The 22,574-nt window shown below is 37.7% G+C and overlaps 4 protein-coding genes and 1 long non-coding RNA gene across 6 annotated transcripts; 2 read left to right on the top strand and 3 right to left on the bottom strand.

Annotated features, from left to right (window-relative positions):
- The first annotated feature begins 166 nt into the window (after positions 1-166).
- On the top strand, positions 167-1,700 carry Dnaaf3 (Dynein axonemal assembly factor 3). The gene is given in 2 exon segments (XM_065311702.1): positions 167-1,559; positions 1,562-1,700. Coding segments are annotated over 2 exon segments (1,341 nt in total). The 5' UTR covers positions 167-259; the 3' UTR covers positions 1,603-1,700.
- On the bottom strand, positions 1,446-6,755 carry scra (anillin, actin binding protein). Of its 2 annotated transcripts, none has more exons than XM_065311701.1 (13): positions 6,529-6,755; positions 5,971-6,442; positions 5,689-5,852; positions 5,409-5,633; positions 4,633-5,205; positions 4,385-4,574; positions 4,170-4,323; positions 3,749-3,857; positions 3,554-3,685; positions 3,293-3,493; positions 2,972-3,209; positions 1,969-2,914; positions 1,446-1,898 (listed from the first exon to the last, which is right to left on the bottom strand). In XM_065311701.1, exons 1-13 carry the CDS (start codon positions 6,547-6,549, stop codon positions 1,784-1,786), a joined length of 3,540 nt encoding a protein of 1,179 aa, XP_065167773.1. In that variant the 5' UTR covers positions 6,550-6,755; the 3' UTR covers positions 1,446-1,783. The 2 variants fall into 2 exon arrangements, with proteins under 2 accessions (XP_065167773.1, XP_065167772.1); XM_065311700.1 differs by having other exon boundaries at positions 4,633-5,271.
- Positions 6,756-7,034: 279 nt separating this feature from the next.
- LOC135799134 (uncharacterized) lies at positions 7,035-13,802 on the bottom strand. Its single transcript, XM_065312155.1, is given in 17 exon segments — positions 7,035-7,192; positions 7,293-8,055; positions 8,111-8,688; positions 8,896-9,188; positions 9,239-9,757; positions 9,830-9,970; positions 10,039-10,321; positions 10,408-10,672; positions 10,737-11,314; positions 11,317-11,521; positions 11,580-11,835; positions 11,918-12,114; positions 12,308-12,527; positions 12,576-12,666; positions 12,724-13,004; positions 13,061-13,612; positions 13,678-13,802. Coding segments are annotated over 17 exon segments (5,382 nt in total). The 5' UTR covers positions 13,697-13,802; the 3' UTR covers positions 7,035-7,051.
- Positions 13,803-15,882: 2,080 nt separating this feature from the next.
- Positions 15,883-17,162, bottom strand: LOC135798359 (uncharacterized). The gene is made up of 2 exons (XR_010549694.1): positions 17,088-17,162; positions 15,883-17,033 (listed from the first exon to the last, which is right to left on the bottom strand). It is a non-coding gene; the product is annotated as an uncharacterized lncRNA (long non-coding RNA).
- Positions 17,163-17,916: 754 nt separating this feature from the next.
- Positions 17,917-22,505, top strand: LOC135798358 (zinc finger TRAF-type-containing protein 1 homolog). The gene is made up of 6 exons (XM_065311186.1): positions 17,917-18,357; positions 20,095-20,333; positions 20,408-20,619; positions 20,680-20,840; positions 21,384-21,586; positions 21,640-22,505. Exons 1-6 carry the CDS (start codon positions 18,112-18,114, stop codon positions 21,665-21,667), a joined length of 1,089 nt encoding a protein of 362 aa, XP_065167258.1. The 5' UTR covers positions 17,917-18,111; the 3' UTR covers positions 21,668-22,505.
- Positions 22,506-22,574: the final 69 nt, after the last annotated feature.

Genomic DNA, 22,574 nt, shown 5'->3' on the forward strand with positions numbered 1-22,574 from the left:
TGCTTAATATCATCAAAAAAAAAACACAAAGAAATAATCCGTGTTTATGTAGACAGCGAATAAAATATGTAAAATGTAAATAAGAGAAATTCGGCTTCATGGAAAAGTAGGAATTATCGAAATTACACATGCTTCGTAAACTTTAGAATGCCAACCATGACAACCAAAAACCCAACTGTTTGATCGATTTTGTTTTCACTTCACAACCGAAACTTCACTTTCTTCAACTCCACTCACGTCAAGATTCATAGCAGAAATAATGTTTTGGGGCATTACACCTGCTTTAAACTTCTTCGATGAATTACCACCTGAAAAAAGCAATAAAACAATTAATATTTTAATTGTTGGTGGTGCAGATGCCCGCCACGTGTTGAAAACCATCTCTAAAAAGTATCAACATCAAGAAATCATCAAAATCAACTTTTATATCATGGAACTTATCCCGGAAGTCTACGCCAAGCAGATTTTATTGTTAAATCTTGCATTTCAGCCGTTGAAAACGCTTGGACTCATACAAAAAACACGCCTGTTCATGGAGATCTACGGGAATATGTTGATGCGTCCATCATCAGCAAGATATTTAACATTTATGGCCCATAATTTAATAGAAATGATCACTAACTTAGATCATATGAAACAGGTATTACCAATGGTAAACATTGACTTGAAATATAAAGAACGTGATTATATCGAGAACGTGTTTAAATTCTGGATGTCCAGTGACAAATTTGATGTGCTTGAATGTTGGGACAAAAGATTGAGAAAGACATTAGGTGTAAGGTATGATACACGCAATGCAGCCTTCGATTGGGATTTACACATGAACCTGCATCAATCCGGAGCGAAAAATCTCAACACACAAGAGTATCAGTCATTCAGACGCAATGGCGTTGCTTTCGCATGGTTGGAAAGTGAAGTTACAAGAACAAATCGATCTATGGTCACTGGCGTCATTACAAATGGCGACCATTTTGGACATTATGGATATTTGGGTGATATGCAAACAGGACCGTTTATTTCCTACTGTGTGGAATGTCCTGATGAAGAATTCACCAAGAAATCCAACAATGTTTATAAATATCGCTCAACTGATATATCAGAGCGGAATTTACGTGAAATTTTCCACGAAATTGAATTTGGTACAGAATATACGCATCAGACAACTGGTTCTGTCACTTTGGGTTCCACTATTATGAAAATCTCCGATTGTAATGTGGTTGAATCCGGAAATATTACAGATATTAAAGATATGCAACGTAAATACAGTGATGAATGTCTGGTAATACCCGACGTGACACTCAACTTCGTCTCAAAGAAAAATTTATCTTCGTGGAAATACAATGAGAAATTTCGAGATTATTTCGATGTTATTTACTTTGCTAACTTGTTTGCGATCAAACACATTGATAAGGAGGTGGTGAATCATGTCTCCGCTGAGAAATGTGTTCTGATCATAGAGAATCCTTTATTTGGTGTGAATTATCGCGAAAAAGACCTGGAGGATCACTTGAAACAAGTTGAAACCATGTTGGATGGTGTTGACAAGTACCAGTGTCCGTTTAACTTGAAAAAGATTCGTATATTAAGTATATCTTAAAGTAACACCAGAAATTTTGATGTTTTTTGGTGTATAATTCTTGATTAATGTGTAAATTTGTTAGTAAATCATTAAAATCAATCCCAATAGGGATTCAAAGCAATTATTTGTTAGGTTATAAGGCATCATGTAGAAATTCACCGCCATTTTGCGTTGCGGTGTAATTTTAGGTTAAAGCGTGAAACATCAAAAGTCCGTCGATTTTATTCCGCCGCCGCACATCCGCAGCGCATTTAGCGACTTGTTCAAATTCGCACACCACTCAATCCTCTCGTCCTTCGTATCCGCAGAGAGCAAATGCCTGTGAAAACACACAGCACGTATGAAAATAACATGTCTTTCGCCAACCTTGAAAGATATTAATAACTTACTTAATAATAGTTTTATGTCCGTGGCAGCTCACAGTGAGCGTCTCTTTGTCGTTGGCTTGAGTTGGACGCTCGCGTTCCAACAGGAATGTGTGTAATCTGGCGCAGATATCGCGACTGACTGGACCCACAGTCTTCGTCAGACAAGATCTTAAATCTATGGTGTCAATTGGGGCTTTCTTACGCTCATCCTCTGGGTATTTCCAATAACTAATCAGATTTCCCTTGAGTAAACACCATCTGCGATGCCATGCGCCTAAACCTGAGACATCTTCGAACATATTTAGAAATCCGCGATGTTCAACGGAGACATTAAGCTCGCAGTGAACGCGCATGCTCACCGAACCCTCCAGCGGGCTGATTGGTGGCATTTGATTCAGCGTCCATTGCGTTTTGTTAATCGCTTGAATAGAAAAGATTATGTAACCATTCAGAGCGAAAGAAGACGAGCGCACTGCTTGTGGACCAGCTGGGGACTCTTTCGGTGGTCGCAACATTCGATTCTCTGCTTTATTCTTACGCGGTGTTATTTTACTACTTCCCTTCTTACCAATGTGATATTTTACTTCATGTGACAAAATCTCTTCCTGTGCTTGCAGGCAATAAACCTCTAAAGTCATCGTGAAGTCACTGTAAACATTAGTGAGTTTCACTTGTCCAGGAATAACCAATTCAACGTCTAAATTCTTCGATGATCCGGCAACTGTGGACACAAGTTGTGTCTCAGCGATTTGTTCACCGCATTTTACCAGACACACAACATGATGTCCTCTGCCACCAGCAGCAGCTAGAGCTTTAGTGTATTCTTTCTTCAGTGGAAGGCTTATGTTACTTATAACAAGCGTGCCTTTCTCAATTGGAAGGTTCTGCGAGTGTTGCGCTAGAGGGCGCAAAGATTTCTCAATTTTCAGCCGTTGAATTTCCATGTTTGCAGCTTGTCTTCGATGTGCTACATAATAACACATATTAATAGAATAAAAACATAAAAATATGAAGAAAAACTTACATGCAAGCAGTAAAAGTCGTTCAGCTTCAACTTGTTCAGTGGATCCGGTGAATTCCGGCGTGGAAATGCACAAATTCAGCGCACTACTCGCCTGGGAAATGACCAATTGTTGTTTGTTGACTTCCCGGGTAAGTTGTTCGATTTTCTCGGCAACTTCCATGCTTTTATCACTATCCTCTTCTTGGATAGCACCTTCATCTTCTTGGAAACGTCGTATTTGTTTCACAGGAGTAGAACCCTAGAAATAAATAAATAAATTTTAAAAAATGTAAAAAACTCTTCAAAACGTGATAAAACGTTGATAAAATCTATACAACTTACTTGTGTTTGTTGTTTCCGGTAGAAACTAACAGTGTATGTTAGTGGTAACACATCCGAACCATCAACAACATGCGTTGGAAGATTTGAGCCAGAATCACGCCTCGGAGAAGTGACAATTTTGCATGGCGATCGGAATTTACTCGGCGATTTTTGTGGAGAGGAGAACTTTTTATAACAAAACGATTGAGATGGTTGTGTTTTCTACAAAAAATTCAATGATAAAAACTAAATTAATATAAAATGATTATTTTAGGTATTTACTTGTGGTGATTGAAGTTTGCCATGTTTGGACGGTGTTGGTCCATTGCTATCTTCAGAATCAATATCATTCAAATACTCATTCATGTCAGCCAGGACATCAGACACATTACTCTCAGTGCTACAATCGCTGACCTACATAAACCACACAATAATTTATAATGTTTTGATTAAATATTAATGTTTTTAAATATTTACCCGTTTATGGCTGTCATTTTGTTGATGTCGTGTGTACATGGCTTTCAAAACTTCGCGCCCGAGGCTGGTATTGGCGCCACTCTCCGACTCGTAGCTCTCATTCAGCGAACTGCAACACAAACACCATTAACACACTATTAGATCGGAACACTGGGAAGCAAAATCAACAAGCTCTCATTTCACTTTTACACTTTATTCAAAAGCAACCACAACAGCCACAATCAAACCGATTGTTTAAGTTTAAGTCTAAATCAATGAAAAATAATACTAAATCTCTTCTATCACAGGCTAAGCACAATCAAATCAGCGCAATCAGCATAATACTTAAATATTAAATTGTTTATTAAGTACGACAGGTACTCAAATGGCGCATTACGCTAAGCAAAACAGGAATAGTATCCAATCAGTGATTTTATCGCACCTGTTTGATGGTGATGCCGACGCTTCCGGCTCCGTCTCCGTGTTGGTCTCGATGTCCGACAGGCACGGGTATAATTTCCCGTCCTTTGGTTGTGTTACCTTGATCCGCTTTACTTCTCCCAACACGGCTTGCACTTGCAGACTGTCACCGGACTCTGCAAACAAAATAAATATTCAAATTGTTTTTGATGTAAAATATTGGAGTGGAAATCATACTCGGACGTTTTTCACCACTTTTTCGGTTGTCTGTAGGTGGAGGCGGCGGCGGTGGCATGTCACTAGACTTCCGTAGTACTTTCGCCACTGATTTTGAACTGATCATTGCTGTTGTTTCGCTTGTTTCGTCTTCGTCAACCGAATCATCTGATTCGTCGGTTAAAATGGCGTCGACTGGTTGCATACCCACCTAAATATCATATAATAATTTATTATTTGTATAATCTGTATGATTATGTTTAACATACCTGTTTGTTTTTGTTGAATCTATTCAACAGGACATCCATTTCCTTCTGGCGGTCTTCTTTGACTTTATCTTCGATTTGTTTCTGAGATATCGTCGCATTACTCGCGCCTTTGTTCAACAATGCAATCTTCTCTGCAATGCTACCAGATTCTTTGAGTTTTTTCGCTGGTACAGGCGACTCTACCTTTTTATTTAAATCATTATTAATGCTTGGTGATGGCTGGATTTTTGATATCGGCGCTGCCATACCAAACGCAGCTTTCGGCACCAGTGCTTCACCGGCGTTCTTTTCAAAAAGTGCTTTGCGTTGTGATACACTTAATAACGCCGGGTCTTTTTCTTTTTTCACCGGACTAGCCGGTGCGTTTTGTTCAAACATCGCCGCACGGCTTGCAATGCCGCGATTTTTCGCTGGCGAACGCGGTGTTACTAAGTTTTCTTCTTTACGCGCTGGAAGTTTCTCCAATTTCTTTGTTATTTTCGGTTTGGGAATAGGTTCTTCAACGACTACTTCATGCTCAGTTGAATTTTCTTCTTCAGTTTGCTCGGTTATCGCGTCTTTTGTGTCTTTGTCCTGTGAATTTTTAAATTTGTAAACTAACCGAGAATTTGATTCGGTGCGAGTAAAGCCTTGTGATTCCTAGAATCCAGAGTGTACACTGATCATAATATAATATGGAAGGACAAAACTTTACGCCCAACCACCAGACACCTTAATCCAAGCTTTAATCTAATAAATATTACTAAATAACAATAAATATTTTATTATTGACTTACCAAAGTGTCCAAAACTGATTTATCCCACTTCAATTGTTTACCAGCACTCTTCTCACTTTTATCCACATCATTCTCCTTCTTGGAAACAGCTGTTACAACTGGTGGTTTCGGTGCTTGTGGTTTTCCATGCGTTTTCTTCGGACTCTGATTATTTGGAGGTTGTGGCGCCGGTGGTTTCCATTTCTTGGGTGTTGTCACTTTACGTTCTTGCATATTTTTCCTTGACTATTAAAAACATTCAATTTATACTCATAAAAATTAAAAATTACAAATTACTTACAGAAGTAATGTCATCTTCCCATTGATTAATATCATTTGCAAGCTCTGCAAGTTTACCCAGACCTTTCTTAGGTCTACAACTTTGTGTAGCCACATTTTCCTTGTGCTCTTCAATCTGGAATTTCCCTTCGGTTCTACTAATAGGCGAAGACAAATCTTCATCACCTGTGAACATTTGTGCACAAACAAAGAAAGTTTTATTACACCCAGCTTATCTTAATCCTCTGCAGGTAATAAATGTTGATTGACCTGTTTTCATGGAATAATTTAACAATTTCTTTACCTGAATATAATTTGCCAAGTCTCTGAAGTCTAGTTTTGGCTTCTTCTCTTAAAGCAGGCATGTTTTCTTCATTTTCACCTTCTGGATCATCTGCAGGTGTTGGTGTTGATGTATTTTCTGTAACTTCATGTACAATTGCCCTTGGTGTGCCTGTTTCATCATCACTCTGAATCTCAACCTCTACTCTAACATTCTCAGCTGATGAAAACCGAATCTCCATGTTCAAGCTATCCTTCTGTATATTCAGAGTGTTGAATTCCTGTGAGGGACTTGAACTTATATTCGAAGAAATCTTTGTCTTGGAGTTGCTCTTTGTCATCTTGGGTGTAGTCAATAGAATAGAATCAGAAACAACTTCTTTTCTTGTACGCACTAGTTCCGAATGTGTAATATTCGGTGAAGACGTCGATACGTTTGCTTCACGCAACGGCCCGAGCTTCTTCTGGCGTTGACGCGCACGTTCGAGAACGTGCTGAACACAAAATAAACAAAATCATCAAATTACATTCATTTAGGAATAAAAAAAAAAAAAAAAATAACCGTTATTTTAAAACGTACCTCTGTGAATGAATTGTCCATGATTTATTTGTAATCAGACGCACATCAGCCGGATGATTGTTGGTGTTAACGGTTAGCAGTTGCTGCTAACATAGGTATAGGTAAGAAGTGCAGCAGGCGAGTGCAATTATCGATGTTGCAATGGAAAGCAAACTTGATGCCGTGCCGGTGAGAATGCGGTGAGACGCGTTCGTTGCCCGTTCTTGCTCTTTACTGGCCGAGGCCGAGCTGAACCGTTGAGCGCGTGCCCACGGTTGCGGATTTTAAAACGCAACGGATTTGGTTCCAACTACTCCGGCAGAGTGCGCGTTGCAGTAAACAAGTTTTGTGGTTTGAACGAGCGTCGTCCGAGAAAAGAGTAACCGTTTGCAAATCGTGAGTAATACATATTTAAATATCACACCTTTATTTATTTCTACCTGGTATTATCCTAATAATAATTTTGGTATATAAAGATTAAAGTTTACACAAAGATTTTAATTTAAAATCGTAGATTTTATGGTTAGGTTTGTCGGCCATTGTTTTATAGATACATTGGCATTTCTAAAGTATAAAACACTATTTTATATCTGTTTGATTCCACTTCACGGTAATCCAGCATCTCGATGTTGGCATGGTCCTTCCACAGAGTTCTTTCAATCGTCGGCATGTTTTGTTTCCAAGCCTAAATTTATTTTATTAGATAATATTATAAATGTCATGACAGTTTTTTGTGCGCATGCGCAAAGAAAAGTGTCATGAAAGTAGCCTATATTAACACGTACGCGTTCCGAATGTCGTGCCCAGCCAGCATCGAATAAATTCCCCATATTCTGCGCTAGTTTAATCGCTTTATCCAGAGTTTCAAAGCCTTTATACTCATCCATATTACACATATGATAATAAGCTTTCAAATGATACAACCTAGGCGCTATAATTTTCACCTTGGACGCTTGTTCCTCCATTTTTCGCAACAAAGTACGAATTTTCGTATTCATCTCTTCATTTATAAACATCATCTTCCGATCCATATTGTGCGTAAGTCTAATAATCATTCCTTCGATATACATTAATGTTGTAATAAGATTACTTATAGATTCCTGCGGATCCACTGTCCATGTCTCCGGTAGTTTCCTCTGCCATATATCAGCAATATCATAATTATCAGTTCGAAGATACCACAACCAAATAGCGACGAAATATCGCCGTTCAGCTTCCGGTTCCTTTAAATTAATCATTCGCTTGTTCTGCGTGTAATAATAATCCTCACACAGCTTGATATCCACTAACAAACAACCAGTTTGCAAGTGGAAGTAGATAGCAAGCGAGTGAAACCATAAATCACCGATGTAATCACCTCGTATACCAGTGACCTGTTCAAACGTAGTCATTGCATTGAGGACTTCATTAACATCCGATCGGAGGAGAATCATCTCGATGAAAAGCGGAAAGAGTTTGATAAGCAACGCGCGGAATTGCAACATGTCCGCCATGGGATCCACACAGATGGCGATGTTGAATGCATCCTCAAAACGTGCTCGTTGTATTCTAAAACATTAAGAATTTCATTCATAGGTGGCGCTGGTTTGCATCAAAAACTAACCTGATGTAAAAGATGGCCGCGTATAATTTTGTAACACTACGAATGTCATTCACATCAATGTGACACTTGTATCTTCTGCAATAATCCAACGCCATGATTTCCAACCTCTCCACAACGCCGTACTTCCTCTTCCTCGCTGATATAAAAATAATATTCGTGAAGGCGTTGATCAACGTCACGAAATTCTTCTCTGATTGTAGAGATTTTTTCAAACTCCACAATGCAGCTATATAAGCATTATCCCACATTTCCAAGTGTATGAACAGTTTGGCCATCATGCTAAGACAATTTGATACATTATCGTAAAACTCGGCAACATAACCGAATTTTGTCCCGATTCCTCGCCGCGATTTGGTCGCCATTAGGATATACTGCCAGGAATCCATGATTTTATAACGCAGACTTGATGGTTTTGGTAGTGTGTAACCGTAGTGATAGAGGGCTTTCTCATACGCTTGGTATGCAAGACGTGTTTGGCCGATTCGTGAACGAGCCCGGCCGATTTCTGTCAAAACACGCGCTTTCATCACGTTGTATTTCCATGCTTCGCCTGGGTTCGCTATTGCTTTATAAGGTCCCTAAAATAGGTTATGTATGTGAGCTAGGTTAGGTTAGTTTAGGTTAAGTTTGGTTAGGTTAGGTTAAGTTAGGTTAGGTTAAGTTAGGTTAGGTTAAGTTAGTTGAGGTTAGGTTTGGTTAGGTTAGGTTAAGTTAGGTTAGGTTAGGTTAAGTTAGTTGAGGTTAGTTTAGGTTAGGTTAGGTTATGTGTATAATTGGTTGCATACTTTGATAATCTCCAAAGCGTGGTTCAGAAATTTTATCGCCAAAGCAACATTTGCATTCTTTGTGCATAATGTTGAATATTCCAAAGTGGCATTTAACCATCTGTCATATCTCTCGGTGACTTCGTAGTGTTTACGTATGTGATGATACATACATGCTAGGATTCTATCACACTCACAGCATGAAAAGTCCGAGCTTTCAAATGGCGGTGGAATTTTTGCTTTTTCTCCTGTCACACCAGCTTTTGTATAAGCTTGGAATATTATACCGTCTTGTTTATTATTTGCTCGATCCACTTAAATAAATATTAATTAATTTTTTAATATTTTTTTTAATAAAAATTACTCCGTTCGTAATGTTTCATTGAACTATTCCGAATGCTGGACGTTGTGGAATTTAACGGTGCGACATCCCAGGTTTCCAGAAGACTAGCTGATGATTTCCCAATGCTTTCCCCTCGTACAGTCTGGCGGCGTTTCTTCTTCACAGCTAAAACACCCTCCTCGTAAAAATTACCCAAGATTTTCGTAAAGACGCCATTTCCACAACTGACGCATTTACGCGTGCTCATTTCAAGAAAACTCATTGCTTTCGTGTGTAAATCATGCAGTTGTGTGGCTGTGAGTAGATTATACGCAGCGTTTCGAAAGTCGTGGTTGATGAATCGCATGTAACCGCAGTTGGCGTATTTGGAGAACTTTTGACAGGATTCCGAGATGAGGAAACCGTCACAATTGCACGCGACTATTGTATCGTCATAGGTGGTGTAACGATCAGTCACAATCGGTGCGTAGTTCATCAGAGAACGCCGGAAATCACCTTCGGCACAGCCGATTATCCGAAGGTCAAAAAGGTGTTCACATGCTAGGAAAATTTAAAAAAATTTAAAAAATTGAAAATTAGGTTAAAATTGTAGGTTATGTAATATATGGCTACCTATTGCCAGTTCACTTTCATTTGTGCATGATATAACAAACATAAGCATATCACGCAGGAAGAAATCGCCGATGACAGAAGCTCCTTTCAGGAAAGTCATCTCATAGGATGTCAAACCATCCATTATCTTTCTAGTATCCACTAGAAATTAAAAATTTTATTAAAAAATTAATTTTCTTAGATTTTCTTTTAAAAATATTAATATTTACACGCTGAGATTGAATCAAGGTCCATTTGAGCAAGCAGCGCCTCACCATTCGGCTGCATCACGCAAATATTAAACAGATTTATTTGGCTAGCTCTTCCACTCACATAGTCATTCGACGGGATTGTCGTTAGCTCTTTTGTCTGCCTGCGACTGATGCTATCCTTACTGGATGAGCGCCGGTGTCGTGGGCCGATATTCGTCGACGTTTGACTGATTGGTAATTGTTTACTGCCGGTGTCTACGAGTGATACATCGATATCTTCACTCAGGCGGATTGTATCAGTCTACAAACACATTAAAATTAATTTGGAGGTTATGTAGGGTTATATGATGGTTATGTTAGGTTATGTTTTGTTTTATTTTGGTATACCGCGGCGACAGTTTCAAATATCTCCCATTTTTTACGATGTAGAAGAATAGCGGAGTGAATCGTAGATTGTGTGGGTTTCCATTTAATAGCTTGGGTTAATTTGAGGCAATCACGTGACATGAGCTCCTTTGAAGGGAAAACAAGGTCCTGTGCCGCGTCTCCCAGCAATTCGGTCTTTTTCAGTGCAATTATGTTACTGTGAATTAAACAGGTGAGGAATTTTTCTATCCAACCGGCGTTTCCGTTGCTTTTATCCTGTATAACTCTAAAAATAATTTAATCAAACAAAAATCTTTTATTTTTTTTTGAGATTTTAGAGTTAAGTATACTTTTCTAATTGTACTGGTATGGCTGAACAGGTTAATATTTGACAAGCCAGTGTAACATGAAAGAGTTTATCCAGTGGTAAAAGTTGTAAAGTTTTACACTTTGTTAAACTAAGCACATCTTGTACATTCTGTGGTAATTCAAGTCTGACTCCTCCTATACCAACCACAAGTAAAACCAAATGAGTCTCCAGGATAGAATAAATCAAATCCCAGGATTCTGCATCGATGTGTTCACCACAATCGATTAAAATCACCCAGGGACGTGTGAAACAAATACGACACAGAAATTTGATCATATTATTCAGGATGGTTTTCACTTCTTCCGGACGCAGTGTGTCTATCACAGGCATCTTCGGGAAATTCACTCGGAAGATCACATTCAACACACATTCCAAACCATCTAGAGGTAGGTGTTTTAGTTTTGAGGATAGTTTTGCTTCCCTGTCAGCGATTGTGGAATTATGTGCGATTCCAAGCGGGATTCCGAACAGGTAGTAAATCATTTGGTAAGGCACGAATTTGTCGAGGTAGTTTAACCGTAGGCGAAACATTGGGAATTCGGTGGATACAGTATAGGCTAGTTCTTCAATGAGGCGGGTTTTCCCTGAGCGTGGTTCACCGATGAGGAACAATCCGGATGGTTCGTAGCGAAAGCGATATCGTTGCAATTCGGGGTTTTATTCACTTTGCTGATGGTGTGCATCATGCGCTTGAATGTTTCGATTTCGTAATCACGATCGAGGATAGGGTACTGGCTGATTGCAAAGCGCGGCAGGCGATTTGACCTTTAAATTAAATAAATGTTTTTATAGTGTGAATAGGTGATAATTGAGGTTAGGTTACAAGTCACGTTCGACGTATTCATAGATACATTCATGATCGGTTCGCTCGGTGTTGGTGTTGGTGTTACCCTCGGGTTTCTTGCGGTCTTGTAGCGTGAAATGTCGTGCGTCTAGTTTACTCTTGAGGAAAGTGTCCAGGTCACAGGTGACTTTGTTGGGGAATTCGTCGAGGAAGCGGCGGGCTTTGTTTATATGCGAGCCGATTATTATGTTTTCGCGACGCATGTGATGACCAACCGGACCACAAAATACCCAGCCTAAACCAAGAAGATTAGGTGATAGGTGATAATAATGTGATTGGTAGTTTAATAAGAGGTTTAAGTGTTTTTGTTTGCTGACCTGAAACAACGCACATGGATAATTGTGAGAGGGTTGTTGAATTTTCTGATCCTTTGAAACATTTCATTGCTGCTTTGAGCGCGTTTGAACTATCGACGTTTTGGTTGTCTCCGTGAATGCCAAAAAGGATGTAGAATAGGAGCTCGTTTTCGTTGTAGGTTACGCGGTGTACATAACCATGATATGGTTCTATTATGCTAAGAAATGAGGTTATGTTAGGTAAAAATTATGTTTTTTTTATTAATCGTGTTTTGAAGTGTCAATAGTGACCAGAAAAATGTTGCAGTTTTAAAAATTTAAGAGTTTTTAATCTTTTAAACTTTAAATGATAAAAACTTAGAAATCTATGCAAAAACAATTATTTTGGCATTACAAGTGTTTTATGCTTACTTATTTATCATTTTGTAGTAAAAATCGGTCAGTTTAATCATCTCGTGATAGCTTTGCGCCTCAAACGAGAAACTGGTAACCAATACGACCATATACCGCATTTCTATAAGTGTTTCGATGGGTTCATTCGCTTCCACTGTGGTAATGAACGGTGGAAATATAAAACATTTCAACGACGGGTATATTTTCATGTTTACTGCGTCTCCGATGCTTGGCCGCACTAAAACAAATCAAATTTAAAATTCTCTTTTAAAATATTTTCACTTACATTTATAAATATCATGAAATTCTCTTCGTATTGTGACTTGTGTGATCGATGAGTAGGAACCAGCCATTAATGTATCAGTGAGACTATTTTCTCCTAAAAATGTATTTAAATTTTAACGTTTTATATGTATTATTGATTAATTAGACTTTCCTGAGAGTGTTGTATCATTCGCAACATGAATACTCCTCCATGCCGATGAGAAATCCGAAACAATATACAAATTATACTCTTCATCGTATGCCTTGGCGAAATACTCGATACTATTGAGGTTATCCCAGGCATCCTGGTCGACCATCACTTGATTATAGGACATTTTACCAAGCATATCCTTCGCGTCTTCTAGGGGATCACCTGTCAGTACATATGTCGCGCGTTTTTTCGAACCTATCGCACAGAATGATGCTGTGCCACATGAAATTCCAATATTTACTAAAGAAAATTTATTTTAATAATTTTTTAATTTTTATGTTTTAATTAAATTTTACCCGCGACTTGTACTCCTACATCATTCTCAAAATTCGTAAAGTTTTTCACGATGCTTAGACCACAATCGACTGCTTGATGCACACAATCGGCCATCTTGCGACTTCCCTGCTTCCACATGATGGTGAAATTCTGCCCGTCGCATTTTATCACATCGCCATGATACAAAAATGCCTCTTGCATCACATTGCCCAGATAAGAGTTGAGCGCTTGTGCCATGCGCAGTGGCCCTCCTTTTCCGATAATTCGATATTTGTCCCATAGTTTTTGTAAGCCTATAACACGTCCACGTGCAATAGCAACATCGTAGATTCTTTCGTTGAAATTTTCGGGATCGGAAATTAATTCGTCGGGAAGTAGAGTGGAGATTTCTTTGGTGCTGTTTTCGACTGCTTGATTGCGGAAGAGTTCTGGTTTGAGACTGTTCATTAATTCCGACATTCGGGGTGTGGACGTTAGGCGGCGGTCACGCCACAAGGCGTCTTCACCGTCGTTGTCATAAGTTGTACGGGATTGCATCGCCCAGATAAATTCCTCTTGACCAGGACGATCGACTGTAGTATTTTAGTAAATAACATTATTTTATTATTCAAGAGTATATGAGTATTAGGAGATGAACCTTGTTCCAGGGAAAACATTTTGAGGCTTTTTTATGTATTTTTTGTAAAATTGGGTAAAAATAGTAAAAAGTATCGTTTTTATATTTTGACATTTGACGTTATTGATATTTTACATTTACATAGTATTCAAAGCATTCTGGAAATTTCTAGAACATGCAGAAACAAAAAAGAAACGTTTAAAGTTAATAAACATTTCCGTTTTGGATGGAATATCTTCTCTATAATATAAAAATGAATCGCAAAAGTCTGTTGGTAAGAGCATAACTCATCAACGCCTAGACCAATTTGACCAAATCTTTTTTTAAATGTTTGTTGAAGTCCACGGATGGTTTTTACGGCGAGAAAAATTCGAATAATTGCCGGGAAAACCCTAAAAACAGCCTTTTTCTATAGGATAAAAGTTTGCATTGAGATTCAATCATAGTTATAGTTAAATAATTGAATCCGAGATGGCGCGCTGAAGTGCATTATTAGCTATTCTTTATATAATTAATTTCTTTAAAATAAAATTACGAATCTTATAGATAGAATTGACACATATTATGTCTAGAACATGAGAGTAGAAACAAATTACATTCTATTAAACACTCCCGGGACGAATAAATTCAATAAATCATTTATAAATAGAGTAATTGCACTAATTACATAAATATACTGTAAACTGTATCACCTGTTACCAATAACATAATAACATGACAACATATATTAACTTATTTTGCTTTCAATCGGATTCACTTAACAATAATTCGTTTTATTTATTTTCTAACTGATTCCACACCATGCAAGTCACAAATATTCCGCAAAATCAAAAAAGCAAAGAAAATGTTTTATTAAACCTCATAACATGGATGCTCAAATTATACGGCCTGCACCCTGATCAAAAAGGCCCACTTCAAGTGTTTCTTATCATTGTACCAGTGATATCCGCATCAGTAAACATTATTCTCATGATAATGGAGATTCTCTTCCGATGGAATGGTATCGCAACACTGAAACGCATTGATTTGTTTCCTGCAAGTGTTATGGTTGATATCTATCCCTAAAATAATTTAATTGACTCTATTCTCTGATTAGTTTTTAGTTAAATCACTTGCAATGTGGTTATACCGACCTAAACTGCGTCAATTATTAAATACAATGCAGTTACTTTGGCCCACCGATAAGTTTGATCACCAAACACAAAATGCAACAGAAAAAGTGTTTTTATTAGTAAAAAGACTTATGATTACGTTCTGGGTGATTGTTAATTGTAATGGTTTGTTGGTTCTTTGCATTGTTTTCCTCAGCAATGATCGATTTTTGCCTTATAAAGGATATGACGTCTGTGATTACAATGAAAACTTCATCTGTTGGGGATTAATGATGGTGTGGCAGATTATTCTGATGTTATTTCAAGCAATCCCATTGCTTTTAGCGTTTGATTATATTTTTCTCGGCGTTATTACTTATATGTATGTGGCTGCGATACTTCTACGCGTTGCTTTTCGTCAGTGTTTTAACGAAACGTCAATTTCTGCGATTAGGTGTAATTTGAAGGAAATTGTAGAGCAACATAATGTTGTTTTGAGGTAAATACTTGAGAATTATTAAAGTACGAGTAAAAATGTTTATTTTGGGAGATATTTTAGATGCTTGAAAGAACTGGATGAATATTGTTCAATTGTTTTATCTGTACAATTCTGCAGCTCATTGGGAAGTTTAATTTTCTGTTTGTATGCGCTTACTGCTAATGGTATACCACCGGAGACAAATGATATGAAATATTTATTTCTTTATTTAATGTTTGCCATGCAATTGCTTATGTTTTCATTTGCAAGCAATATATTTCATGATAAAGTAAGTAAAATTAACAATAGAAGACAATTAGAGGTCTTTTATGTCATTTATGTCGGTAAAATAGAGCTCTACCTCTAATGTGTTAAAAATTCAAGCCAAAATAACAATTTTCTAGTTTATTTTTTAACTAAAAACATTTTTAGTTATACAATTTGGTAAATGAAGCTTATGATGTCCCATGGCACATCAACACCGACATTAATTTACGTGGTGATTTATCTTTAATCATATTACGAATACAAACTATGCCTGCAATCCGTCTGGGGAAAGTGATTGATTTGAATTTGGTACTTTTCGTTAGTGTTATCAGAACTTCTGTGTCAATTTACACTCTTCTCAAAAAATATCCTAATCAAATCCACTTAAAACATATTTAATCTTTTATTATACACTATCTACAATAAAACAACGATTTCTTATAATTTTAAACAAAATATTGCGCTAGTTCACTTTCCAACTCATCAATTTCCGCAGAAACAACAAGTTCTCCACTTGTAATTTTCTTGTACAATTCTTTCTTTAAAATATTTAACTCCCTGGCTCGCGTTTTATCTTCTAGAATTTTTCTATGTACAATTTTCCTCATAGTCAAATCAACCTTTTGTAGCAAAGATGGCGGCATTGGAACTGAAATAACTGGTTCAACTTGATATAGAGGAGTTTTCGACGTGTTTAGAATCTTGTTTCTAATGAAATCAAAATCAAAATCACAAAAATCTTGTTGAATATTAATGTGAACAACATGTTCACCTGTTGGTACTTCTAATTTACCAAACATCTCTTTGATAATGTCATTGGGAACCTTTTCTTTTACATTTCTACGTGCATTGCGCTCCAATGCATCCTCCAACGACATTTTAAAATATACAACTATGAATCCTAAATTTAATTTTCTACAGAGTTTCATATATGCAAAACGCATGCTTTTGTAATAATTATTATCATCAATAATTAACACATTTGTTGTTTTACTGTGTAAAATATAATTCTCTGCTTGATTCAAGATGGATTTTCGTTCATCTGTAGAAAAAGTCACACACAAGTCATCATAATGCAACACTTCAACATGATATTCTGTTAAATGTGTTTTACACAACTTGGAAAATGTACTCTTTCCAGCTCCTGGTAAACCAACTAAAACTATGATAACACTAGCTTGCATTTTTTGGTTTATTACAAGCAATAACTATGAATTGGTTTTTAAAACTTCATTTTGTGTATCTGGTGTTGAGGATTGTTCTACTGCATCAGTTGTTGCAACTTTGGTGGCTTCTGCATCCAGTTTGGCTTGGGCAGTCAGTGCTTCTTTTTCAGCTTCCGCCATACGTTTTTCCATCAATTGCTGTTGCAGTTCTGCATATACTCCTATAGAACGATTATTGAAGCGTATCAGTTTTGTAGCACAGCGTTCCACGCACGCAACTTCATCCTGCTCGATTTCGTAGCGTTTGAAAGTGTTCACACAGTGGCTGAAGCAGGTCTGTGACATTTGATTGTAAAATTCGAGGAAATCTTTGAACTGCAAACGAAAATGTTATTGTTATGAATTAAAACATGGAGAGTAGATACTTACAGTGCGTATATTTTGTTCCATTGACATGTTTTATAAGTATTTGAAGGTATTTTTGAAAGTTTATTAGTTTTTTGCTGAAATAACCTATAATATTGCTTATACGCAAGTTGCATGGATGTAGAAGTTGTAGTCTGTAATGTGGGTTGCCTATGTCAAAATATAGAAAATAATTTTATTCTAATTTATGTTGCATGACGAAATATCGCTTACTAAACGAAGTATAAGAAGAATAATGTTCAATAATGACTAGTTTATGTTATAATTTATGCAGTTCTTTGTTGGTTTCGATTCAAATCGTTCAGAAACAAGATTAAAAGTGCTTATGTAGGGTCGTTAAGTTTAATATTACATTAAAATATGAAGAGAACGGTAGCCAGTTATTCGTTATTGGAATTTTTCAATATCCCGTTAGCTACTTTTACAAACTATGCCAAATATAATTACACAATAGCAAGAGAAAGCATCGTATCACGCTGTTTGTATCAATATGTTCAACCAAGGTCCGGCTGTTTTGTTTCGTACACAAAAGTTGTTGAACTCTGCGCATGGAAAACCAAGATGGCCGCTCTGGAATTCTATTTTTATTCGTGTGCCGTAATAAATAGCAACACAAAAGGAATGAGGCAGAACGTGGCGAATTCAATGCACAGCTGCCGCTTCAATAATTGAAGAAAGGTAGGAAAAACATAGGCAGCATGCACTCGGATGTTGTGATGGTTGTGATATTGCAGCCGCACATCTCTCCCACTCTCCACTGCGTCTGCGCGTGCTGAAATAGGGGGCGCGCGCGGTGCGGCGAAGGTTAGGTACTTGTCAAACAAGTCCGACGTCATGTCAGCTGTTTAGTCGCATAGAAGCGTGGCGACTGGCATTCTGGTCAGCTGTTCTGTGTTTTGATCCGTGCGTCCGCTGCGCTCACGTTGTACGTGCGTTGATCGCCGCCGCCGCCGTCGTCGTCGTCGTAAGTTAGTGATTGCGTTTTTGTCGGCCGGATCGAGGCAGGCAGAGGTAGTCGTGCGGGATTATGTCAGAGGCGGACGCGGCTACGTCGAGCAGCGAGGCCGTAATGGCCGAGCCCGTGACCGAGTCGACCGATGTCGACGTGAAGCGCGACTCCGGCAGCGATTTCGCCGAGCCGGACAACAAGCGGCGCAAGATCTCCACCGCGGAGAAGGGTCTCGCCGACAAGCGGCACAAGCTGGAGGAGCGTCTCGGTGGGATTCTCTGCTGCGCAGTTTGTCTTGATCTGCCACGCGCGGCCGTCTATCAGGTAAACAAAACAAATAAAACTATTCAAAATTAAATTAAAAAAACAAAAAATTGAATTTTAATAAATCCGCCATTAAAAACAAACGAAAATACCCTCAAATTTAATGATAGAAAGCGCTATTATGCATTTTGTGCGTAATATTGTGTTATTTTGGTTGTTGGTTCTATTTTTATTCCGAGACACCAACACCCAAAAAATGACACGTCCCCGCGTCTAGCCGAGAGATGCATCGTGGCCTAGCCCAGAAGTCATCTCATGTTTACACACACACACACACTAATACACATGTATGTGTGTTACGTAACGCCGCGAGACTTTTCTTTGTCCCAGCTGCACTCCGGCTGCACACGCCACGGACTATTACGTCGTAGGAAATGGTGTGCGCGGCGGCGGTCGCGGCCTCCACTATTGATTTATATTTGATGCTCGCGCCCGAGTTAAATTCGCTTCCATGTCGCTTCAAAATGGGCGCCGTTCATCGCATGCACCACATGGTCGATATTGTTGTGTGTGGGACAAAATGGCGCACACCTAACACGTAACACGCCATTTTTTATTTTGCACGATCGCGAGATTATTTTTGCGCAGTATTACCGCAGTGGCACGCGAAAACTTCCACTCCGCCAGGGCAGGGTAAACGCGTTGTTATCAATGGCGTGTCATCGGCCATTAATCGCGTCATTATGTTGTGCACAAACAACACAATATTTATTTTTTTCATAAAAATATTCATTTTAATATAATCATATATCAAATATCATTAACTGTAGTTTAATACTAACCAAAGAAAACAAAGAATGAAATATTCGATGAAATTATGCATCTTGTCTGGCGATGCAAACAAAGGAAATTGCGTTGTTTATTTGTACGTTCCGCTTACTACGCAATTATCTGCATCTACATTACAAAACATTATTGCGCACATAGAAAACTAACAAAAGACGAGACCGGTTGTTGAAAAGTATCCGAAAATAACCTGAACCCTCTCACCTGTATTTATTTTCTACCCCAAAATTAACCACTTCCTTTGTTCCTTTCCTTTTTAGTCTAGTTTAATGTATTGCTGATTTTCTTATTGTAGCATATCGAAAGTGTACTGTACGATAATGATACTTGTTGTTGCTCTGTTGTGTTCTCTAATGATGTTTGACAGTTGCAGTTGCGTAAATGTTTAAACAAAGAACAACTTATTATGATTTTACTTGAACTTGAATAAATCAATGCAAAACTATTTGCCATGTGTTCATTCATATTATAAATGTCTACAGCAGGACCTCAAATATCTTGATCCTTTTATTATATTATATATTATCTTAAATAATAAATCTAGTTGAGAGAGGCGTCAAGGTAAGCGGCGACATTTCGGTCGCATTCAGAGTTCTATAAAGTAGGTCGATATAAAATGGCGTAAATACGAATTGTCTACTTGGATTTGTAAACAAATTTTATTTACGACTGTGTTCAGTTACAGGGCATTAACGCGTCCTCGGTGAGTAAAAAAAAAGTCAACACATTAAATAACCAAAAATGATTCATTTTCGTTTCACCACACAAAAAACAAATCGAGTTGATATTTATGTTTATAATTGTAATTTTTTCCAGCGGCGTGGAATGTAATAAATTTTAGTTGCAGGAATTTATAGATGTGATTTTTTATTGATTGATGTGATTTGTTTGTTTTAGGCTGTGTGTGTGTGCGAGTTGCGTGTTGATGCTGAATTGTAAAAACTGTTTCAGTGTCTCAATGGGCATTTGATGTGCGCTGGTTGTTTCACGCACCTGCTGGCGGACGCGCGCCTCCGCGACGAGACCGCCACCTGCCCGAATTGCCGCGTGGAGATCTCGAAGACGTCGGCGACGAGGAATCTCGCCGTGGAGAATGCCGTCTCGGAGCTGCCCTCCGAGTGCCAGTACTGCAACAAGCAGTTTCCGAGGAACTCGCTGGACCGACACGAGGATACACAGTGCGAAGAAAGGTTCCATAATCATTTGTTATTGTTTATTTGTAGTTTATGATGAATTAATTTTTTGTTTGTTTTTGTGTTTGTAGATTGGCGGTGTGCAGATTCAGTCGCATTGGGTGTCCATGGCGTGGGCCGCTGCATGAGAGTCGTCAGCATGAGAAGGAGTGTGTGCATCCGAACAAAAATGGCGCCGAGGTGATGGAGGCTCTGCAGATCATGGATCAGAAACTGGCGGATGAGCGCGTTTTATATGAGAGCATCTTTGATTTACTCACATATGAGAAAATCACTTTTAATGGTAAGATTTTGTTTATTTCTTGTGGTTTTTTTAAATTTTGGTGTGATTTTTGTGTTTTAGATTTACAATTGAAACCGTATCGCACCGATGAGTTTGTGCACCGATTGTTTTACGAAACGTCGCGTTTTTCGGCGTTCAATAATCAGTGGGTTGTGAAGGCACGCATCAACAACAGCCAGAAGGATCCCACGCAGAGTTCCGAACGTGATATGACATACCAGGTAATATATTTTCTACTAGCTTTAATCCGCGACTTCGCTCGCGAATATCTAAAATAATGAAGTTGCTTCCGTACGCGTCTGTAGTCACAGAAGAAGTAACAATGAAGTAGAATGGCGGGAAGTTTAAAATGGCTGAAAGTATAGTCTATGGAAGTATAGTGTACAGTCTCCATAGTGTAGTCAATTGGATTTGATGTTGACGTAGCTGTCGGTAATACAGTGTGATAATACAGTGTGATGGTACTATAGTACTTAGGTTTGAGCTTCATTGCTGGAATGCTAGATGGCGTTAAAGTAGTCAAATAGCCAGATGCAGAGGTATTATTGGCTAAACAATTTCTTTATTTTATTTAAAAAATAATTTTTTATTAAATATAAAGTAGCCTATAACCATTCGGGGACCACTAAGAATATGTGTACAAATTTTCATGATGATCGGTTAAGTAGCTTTTGCGTGAAAGTGTAACAAACATCAGGACTTTCGCATTTATAATATTAGTAGGGATTTTAAATTGAAATGTTATATTTTTTGGGTTATTGCAGCTTATAATGAAGACAAAAGCAACGACAACGCTGAGCATTTATTATATAGTGCTTAAAGGACCTTTTGGTGATATGAAAATAAATCCGCGCATCTACAAGCATGATTTCACCGAGTTGGAGAATGAAGGGCCCTATATGCCTTTGTCGCTCCCCGACACCGGTGAATGCAATCGCCTTTTGGCAGCGAAAACAATAAACTTTAGGTAAATTATTATATTTGTTTATGGTATTTATTTCTGCTTGTTGATGCTTTTAGATTGATCATGTTCTTGTCATCGAAGTAAACGTCGCATCTTTCTCAAACCAAAGTGGATTGTTTGCAACTGTTGGTGACCAAATAACAGGTTGATTGGTGTGCGCGAAAATCGGGGAATAATCATCTATAGAATTCATTATTTTATATTTATAGACTACGAGAGTGTCATATTCATTTCTTTCATATTGGGATTTCTACCGAATAGAATTTATTTTTTAATTTTTGATCATTTTTAGCATTAGCTTTTGACTTTTTCGTTTTTTTTTATATTTTGATTAATTGGCCATTTTAAATCTCAATTTGGAATTAATTACGTGTTTGTTGTGAATGTCTAAAAGCAGCGATTAAGTAATAATGGTATTTGTGTTGGTTTTTAGATAATACGCGTACTCTCATGCCACAACCGATCTCGAAATAGTTTGTTTGCCGGATAAATAGTTTGCAATATTTATTATTTTCACCGCTCCGAAATTTTGATTTGTGTTAGGCGTACAATTTAATTCGAATTAACTGTACCTTTAGCTGATAACGAACAGATTAAGTACTACTAAATATGCAAGAGATATTTACATATAAATATTATATTGATAAAAATATATATTATATAAATTAAAAATTAATCAGATTAAATTATAGATACTAATTAAGCAAAGAGGTATATTGATAAATATTATGCTCGCCGCCGTGGAGGCGCAGCGACAACAAAACAAACTGGAAACGAGTACAAGTTTCAGCAAGTTGTTACCACTTTAACTTGTGTATTGTGTATAAAGAAGTAATTTCTCTTTGTTAGCAACTTCACGATTTACAAACTATTATTATGCTAATGAATCTTGAATTTAATTATAATACACTTTTAAAATTGATTTCAGTGACTATATATCAACCTATCTTGTAGAGAATTTTCCGTAGATTAAGAATTTTCAATCCGCACC

Source organism: Atheta coriaria, unplaced genomic scaffold (genome assembly GCF_025399875.1).
Source record: "Atheta coriaria isolate IRGN ID8LTWV9N9 unplaced genomic scaffold, Caltech_Dcor_3.1 hic_scaffold_9_pilon, whole genome shotgun sequence".
Classification (NCBI taxonomy): domain Eukaryota; kingdom Metazoa; phylum Arthropoda; class Insecta; order Coleoptera; family Staphylinidae; genus Dalotia; species Dalotia coriaria.

Excerpts from the sequence above, each read along its gene's own strand:
- LOC135798358 (XM_065311186.1), top strand. The coding sequence starts at position 18,112 with ATGTCAGAGGCGGACGCGGCTACGTCGAGCAGCGAGGCCGTAATGGCC. Across the intron at positions 20,620-20,679 it reads TGAGAAAATCACTTTTAATG|ATTTACAATTGAAACCGTAT; the intron begins GTAAGATTTTGT and ends TTTGTGTTTTAG. Across the intron at positions 20,841-21,383 it reads AACGTGATATGACATACCAG|CTTATAATGAAGACAAAAGC; the intron begins GTAATATATTTT and ends GGGTTATTGCAG.
- scra (XM_065311700.1), bottom strand. The coding sequence starts at position 6,549 with ATGGACAATTCATTCACAGAG. Across the intron at positions 4,324-4,384 it reads AAGTGGTGAAAAACGTCCGA|AGTCCGGTGACAGTCTGCAA; the intron begins GTATGATTTCCA and ends TTTTGTTTGCAG. Across the intron at positions 3,686-3,748 it reads AAAATGACAGCCATAAACGG|GTCAGCGATTGTAGCACTGA; the intron begins GTAAATATTTAA and ends TGGTTTATGTAG.